The sequence below is a fragment of the Solanum stenotomum genome, chromosome 12, assembly GCF_019186545.1.
Source record: "Solanum stenotomum isolate F172 chromosome 12, ASM1918654v1, whole genome shotgun sequence".
NCBI lineage: Eukaryota > Viridiplantae > Streptophyta > Magnoliopsida > Solanales > Solanaceae > Solanum > Solanum stenotomum.
This window is the reverse complement of record NC_064293.1, coordinates 41,084,819-41,091,521: the sequence shown is the minus strand read 5'-3', so window position 1 is coordinate 41,091,521 and position 6,703 is coordinate 41,084,819. Positions and strand designations below refer to the sequence as shown.

Below are 6,703 nucleotides of genomic sequence, written 5' to 3'. Positions count from 1 at the left end.
TGTGTTGAACAAATTTTCAACTCAACCCGTAACTTGGATACTAATTTGCTTAATGGTATTTTCTTGAACAAAATGGAGTAGCTGAGTTTCTTAGATATTTGTTGATGACTTGATTTTACAAGATATGACATTCTTGGAGATGTGGCGTGATAAAACACCCATGTTCGTCCAACCCCAACATGACATTTGCCTCATTCTAGTACAGACATAAGGGCCTACGAGCTTATCAAGTTGTTAAAAGTAGGTTCTTTAGTTAATTAAACATCCAACATAGCTACTGAATATTATAAATGGATAAGAATTGAGATGACTAGACATCGAACAAGCTTCCAAAAGACAACAATAATATCCTACATTTTCTAAAGAGCACGTGAAGATATTTTTCAAGTTAGTGTAAGTATTTATATTTGTTAATAACAAACGTTGAAAGAGAATGTGCCACAATAATCATAAATTGGTATGAGGATACATGGACTATTCACTAGTCTTACTTGTATGACTTTTTCTTCTTCTTCATACATATGGACCTAGTAGTAGCTATTGAAAGAGCTTTGACTATATTTGTTCAAAAATTTAAGGGAGACCCTTGTGAACTTAAATATTGCTAGCTACTTCAAAATGTTTGAATTTGTGAACAGAAGGGTTAAATAAAAGAAAATTGGAAAAAAGAAATTGAAAGAAATACGAGTGTTAGGAGCACGCGATGCACGTTTTGGCGCACTCTTGCCTTTGGTGGATCTTGTGCTCTTCAAGCCAACCATTTCCTTCCACATGTTCTATAACAATTAACAGACAACTACTAGTATTAAGTAATAATGTTTGATGCTTTGATTGATTGAATATAAAGTTTAATTTGAAAAAATTAAGTAATTTAAAATTGAAACTTTAGTGGTTGTTTGTAGAGTATCTTTTATCACCCACGTTAACAAGTTACTACTAAGTACTAAATGCTACTCTACTTTTAAAAAAAAAAGTTAATTTCAAAAAGAACGAGCAAAATGTTACTTTCAGTTTTAACATGATATGGTTAAGATCATGATATTAAAAATATTTTGATATATTTAACATAATTTTACTTTAGTATTAAAATATTATTATTATTTTATTTTCATAAATTTTATGTCAAGTTAAATTAGATTATTCTTTTTGAAACGAATTTAGCATGTGGTGAATGATGATAAAGAAGAGTATTTTGCCAATAACAGGGTAGACCTAAGAGGAACTTATCTTCCTCGACTTTCCTTTTTCCAACACGTTATTTTTTTAATAATAGAAATGAGATAAACGTGAATCTCATTGCCTAGCACAATACTTCAAAAATATGGCATCTCTCAAAATAAAAGTTCTACGTGAATTCAAACATTAAATTTTTAAAAATATTTAGAAATAAAATTTGAATTACTCCTCTATTTTAATTTGTTTATTTTATTTTCTTTTTACTCTATTTTAATAAGAATTTCTCTTTTTCTTTTTTGACATCTCTTTTAATTTTAACTTTTTAAGTGATATACAAAATTAATGAACATTTTGATAGTATATAATACTTATATATTTATATTAATATTAATATAATAAATAAGTAAAAATGAATATTCCACCAACAAGTTCATAATAAAAAATACTCCCTCCGTTTAAAAAAGAGTGACCTGATTTGATTTGGCACGAAGTTTAAGAAATTAAAGAAGACTTTTGTATCTTGTGATCCTAAATTAAAGTTATGTCAAATGTACAAAATTATTTTTAATCTTGTGATCTTAAACATGCCACGTGAAAAGTTAAAAATCAAATGTTACCAGATTATTTTTTTTAAACAAATTAAAAAGGAAAGGAGACCGTGGGTACTTTAAAAAATGTAGTAGGTGTTTTTGTATTGGGGAAAAGGAATTTCGTCCTCGTTGTGGAAGTGTAGTATTTTAAAAGTCACTTTAACATCTACGATGCTCCATTCCTTCGCCCAACAAGAAATATTTTTATCTTTTCCCACCTAATTTATTATATCCCTAAATCCCCCTTTTTTCTCCTCTATCTGTAAACCCACATTGAATTTATTGTCTAACAATGCTCGGCGTTGAGTTAAGGATCTCTACCGTCGCCGGAGTTTTGACGGATCTACCGGAAACAAGTCACCGGAGTGCCAGCTGGAACTGTAACTCCTCGATTCGAAATATCTCATATCATCTCTCTTCCAGAAATAGACATTGCAGAAAGTCTAGATTCATGGTAATCTGTAGCAAGTCATCACGCGGAAGCTTTAATCGGAAATCTAATCAGAGTGATGAACCGGGTGATGATTATATTGAAGCTGTCGTCCTCGTTTCAGGTATTGGAAATTACTGTTTTGCCCTTTCCTCCGATAATTTTTTGTTGAAAAATACTGATGCAGATAATATATTCTTCATGAACTTTGTTGAAATGTATGAGAAAGATCCGATTTTTCTCTCTACAGTTTTACTTTTTTAATCAATGTAGCTCAACTGCTATTAGCAAGTTCAAAAATGGAAAATTGGTAGCTTTGCTGCTCGCTCCACGGACTTTGAACAAGTTGCTTTCCCAGTAACATTTGACGATCCTGTACGAATTTGTTAAAAAAAATCCACTGTTATGGAATGGAGGGACCTAAAATCTATCTTGCTCAGACTCTCCAAAAATGTTGTCGCACCTGTGGATCATCCAAAGGAAACTACTTTTGGAGTATACGATACACACATTTTCAGAGAGTCTGCAACATAGCTTATAATCATTTAAATTTGTATAAAAAATGGCTTGAGATGGGAAACCATGCACTCTACTATAATTTGAGAAACTAAATAAGTCGATCGATAATTTATATCTCGAATACTGAATCAGTTGAGTTCCCTATTTGATTCCTATATTCCATTTTGGTTTAGTCAGGTCTATTTCATGTGCAGATAACTAGTGTAATCCCGACTAGTTGGTATATATGTATATGTGGATTTCTCTGCTGCCATTATGTATCTTTTCTAAGTTGTGACATTGGTCCCGGTAGAATTTTCATATTTTAGATGTTTCTACCTAGTCCTTTTCTATCACCTTTTGGAGGTCTGTTCCAGACATGACCAAACTATCTCAGGCTCTCTCTCTTTATTCTCTACCTGTGCTACTTGCATCTTTTGTTATTATTCTTCTCCAATATTCTACGCTTGCACGTCTGTCTTATTATCCTTATTCATCCATCTTAATATCCATATGCCAATATTTATTCTGTGGATGTGATGGGACATAGGGGCTCAGCACTCAATCTTAATATAATATTGCTGGTCTAGCTACTTATATAAAAATAGCCTTTCACTTTGTTAGGCATCTTTTTATCGCATAGCCACTCATCCATCTCAAATACTTATCTTAAGTTATGTGTACTTTGAAATCTAATTGCTTAATACATTTTATCTGTAGTCTTTCTTCTGTATATTAGTATTTTCTTCCCTGCATCTGAGGCTAAGCATGTTTACCAATGCTGCAATGACTACAGAGACTATGAAGCACTACAAAATGCATATGGGTGGATTTCAAGAAGAAACAAGATGGCACTCATCTGCTCACCTGATTCCCTCTTCTTTTCACCCTAAGGATCGTATCGCTGATACATCATCTTTAGGGACAGGATTTCTTCGCCGCTTCAAGAATCCAACTATTTTTCTTAAGATTTCCTGTGATGCAGAATATGTCTTACCAATTATTGTTGGTATGTACTTTTAAATTTCTACTTGGACAACTAACACTGTCTTGTAAACAGTTATCATAACTCTTACTACCTGCTACTTCAGGAGAACATGCTGTCGAAAAACTTATAGATTCATTGCATGAGGAGGAGACTGAGGTAATTTTTTTCAAGATTTTGAAAGCGGATTCTCTGATTTACTTTTCCTTATCTTTCTCTTAACATTTCTTTGAGATGCTGATGTTGGGCCTGCTGCAGGATTGCCCCAACGAGTTCCTGCTTTTGAGGAATCTATTGTTGAAATCTGGCTATGAAGTATGTCAATACCACTTTAATCTATTTCATCATGTGCATCCTTTTTCAATCTTTATTTTTTAATGATAAATATCAATCTTGATTTTAGTCTTCATGTTTACTTTTAGCTTCTCTTTTTGAATTTGCTACCACATTCCCTGATCACCAGAAACCTTTGGTTTTCAGAAGCATGTCACTCTAAATGTTCATATTTTTTTAGTTTTATATATTTAGATGAAACTTTTAGGAGGCGAACATTTACTCTTTCTTCCTTATCTTTTAACTGCCAGTTCACGGTACCAATATGCTTTTACCAAGTATCATGAAAAGTTCTTACTGATTGCTCTGACTTGTAACATGACAAGTGAGCAGGAGGCTACTCTCACTTACTTCTACGTGTTTGTAAGATGTAACACTTCCTTTGAGATGTGATCACCTTTAAATTGGGGAAACAGACACCGCATCTTTAATTATTGTTTGAAGTGCTGGTCTTTCTTTCTTAATTTGGTGATATATCATTTTCAGGTTAAAATGGTGAAGATTACAGAAAGAGTGACTAGTACTTATTTTGCCCGAATATTTTTCCACAAGGTATGGTCAAAATACTTTGTTAGGTAGATTCAAAAATATACTCCTACTTCTGGGATTGCATTTAATCTGAACTTAACATTTTTGATAATACCCAGGCAGGGGAAAAAGATATTTTTAGTGTGGATGCTCGTCCCTCAGATGCCATTAATGTTGCCAGAAGATGTAAGGTATTGTTCTTGTGGGACTTTGAGATTCAAGTGTGATAATGAATTGCTTCATATAAATTGCTTACCATTGTAGAAAACATTATGTCTCCTGACTGTTTTCCATTTGACTTTTTTGTTTCCTAGCATTCTGAGATGAAAAGATTGATCTCTCTTCCTTGAGACTAGGGTCTATCTGAAACAGCCTCTCTACCTTCCAAGGTAGGGGTAAGGTCTGCATACACACGGCCTCCCTACACCTACTTGTGAGATTACTTGGGAACTTGTGGTAAAGTTGTATGTGTATGATCAACTTCTTTTCAGTTTTAGTTCCTTTAGAATCAGTCTTACTAATCTTACTTGAGCTGTAATGACCTAACTACAATTTTGAAAGCTGTTATCTGTCTTAATTGAGCTTGTTCTGGTTTGTGCAGGCACCAATATTTGTGAATAAGCAAATTGTCTTGACTGATGCAACAAGAATAGGTTATGGAATGGACCGATCTAGCAGAATTAAGTCCACCTATGATGTATTATTAGATAGGTTGGCCTCTTTTCTCTCCTATGTGCATTTCTTTGGACTTCTTCCAAACTAAAGATTAATTCTGTTTGGTGCAGTGCATCAGATGGCCCCGATTTACTTTCTGAAGAACTTAGTATGCTGAGAAATATGAACTTAGCAGTGAATGAGGAGAGGTACAATGATGCAGGTACATCAAAGTAAACTTGTAATTATGTTGTTGGAAGCATCTGCTATAGTTTTTCTGTAATTAATTTGTTGATACATCACCAATATTTTCTGGTTCCTGCAGCTATGTGGAAGGACAAACTGATGAGACTTCGTGAGTTCCAGACATGAGCTCTACAATCTTTCTCCAGGTACATCTTTCTACTGTTTGATGAAAGAGCTCTTTGATTACATTAATAGTGTCATGGAATGAGCATATTTATATTATGTTGGATTATGGATATAGTATTCATCTGGCTCATGAAAATTTAACATTATTCTACAATGCACATCTTTCAAGTTTTGCTGCTATTCATTGAAACTCTCTCCTTGTCTTTTCAGAAATAAAATGTAAATATTCCTGCTGGATTGATGGCAGCTATGACACTGCGCTGTATTTCAACATCACATTAACAAATGTTTCAAGGAATCAATAATCTTCAGGGAAGTTTGAAAATTATTGGTGTGTACATGTTCCCCTTGTTTTAGAAATCTTGAAAAGTAAATGCCTTACCTACGTTGTGTCAGTTGGGTTTTTATCTAGCTAACCCAACAATGCAACCTCTAGGTAAAAATGTATATAGTTTGATTGTTGTGAAGAATAAATCAACTATGTGAGAATAGCATGTGCACATTCAAGATGAACTCCTTTTGCGCCAACAATAATAGTACTAAACTATCGAACGAAAAGAGATGAGATCAAGCTTTGAAGTTGGTAGCTGAAAGAAAGCTGTCTGTGAAGGTCAGCAAAGACGAGAGTTTATTTAGCGCAAATCAACAAATATTGCAAAGATGACACGACTTAAAAGCCATGTGGTGATATATTTACCATGACACACAGATGGTGTCTTTCCTGTGCCTCTCATCACCACTCATAGATAGTTGTATATAAGTTAAGAGAAGGGGCTGGAGTGGCTATGCTCATGTTATATGTTGTACATTTGATTCCATCCATATTGTTATATCCAGATTATTAGAAGAATTGGAGATTTTGGAATATTTAAGTTAAGACTGTAAAGTAAGAATTACCGGAAGGGGGTTCCTTGTCAAATTACCTTTCAAGCAATCAGCATCTCCAGTTCTTTTTCTGTAGAAGGCAGATTACATAAGCTGTTTACACATAGTATATTGTTTTCTTTGCTGTTTTCTACCAATAAACGCCAACTTCTTGCTCTTTTGTCAATCACTTAGTGCGTCCACTAGTTCAATACATCACTGTATGCACTCATAGTAATGGTGGTAAAATTAGCCCATGAAAACATAATCTTA

At 33.7% G+C, this 6,703-nt stretch overlaps 1 protein-coding gene across 1 annotated transcript; it reads left to right on the top strand.

Annotated features, from left to right (window-relative positions):
- Nucleotides 1-1,884: 1,884 nt before the first annotated feature.
- LOC125847886 (bifunctional nuclease 2) lies at nt 1,885-6,393 on the top strand. The gene is made up of 10 exons (XM_049527608.1): nt 1,885-2,320; nt 3,491-3,703; nt 3,786-3,838; nt 3,938-3,994; nt 4,499-4,564; nt 4,660-4,731; nt 5,142-5,251; nt 5,326-5,417; nt 5,520-5,586; nt 5,777-6,393. Exons 1-9 carry the CDS (start codon nt 2,059-2,061, stop codon nt 5,564-5,566), a joined length of 972 nt encoding a protein of 323 aa, XP_049383565.1. The 5' UTR covers nt 1,885-2,058; the 3' UTR covers nt 5,567-5,586; nt 5,777-6,393.
- The last annotated feature ends 310 nt before the right edge of the window (nt 6,394-6,703 follow it).

Bases quoted from the DNA above. Each gene is read 5' to 3' on its own strand.
- LOC125847886 (XM_049527608.1), top strand. From the start codon at position 2,059: ATGCTCGGCGTTGAGTTAAGGATCTCTACCGTCGCCGGAGTTTTGACG. The intron at 3,839-3,937 runs GTAATTTTTTTC...GGCCTGCTGCAG, and splicing joins TGCATGAGGAGGAGACTGAG to GATTGCCCCAACGAGTTCCT. The intron at 4,732-5,141 runs GTATTGTTCTTG...TGGTTTGTGCAG, and splicing joins ATGTTGCCAGAAGATGTAAG to GCACCAATATTTGTGAATAA.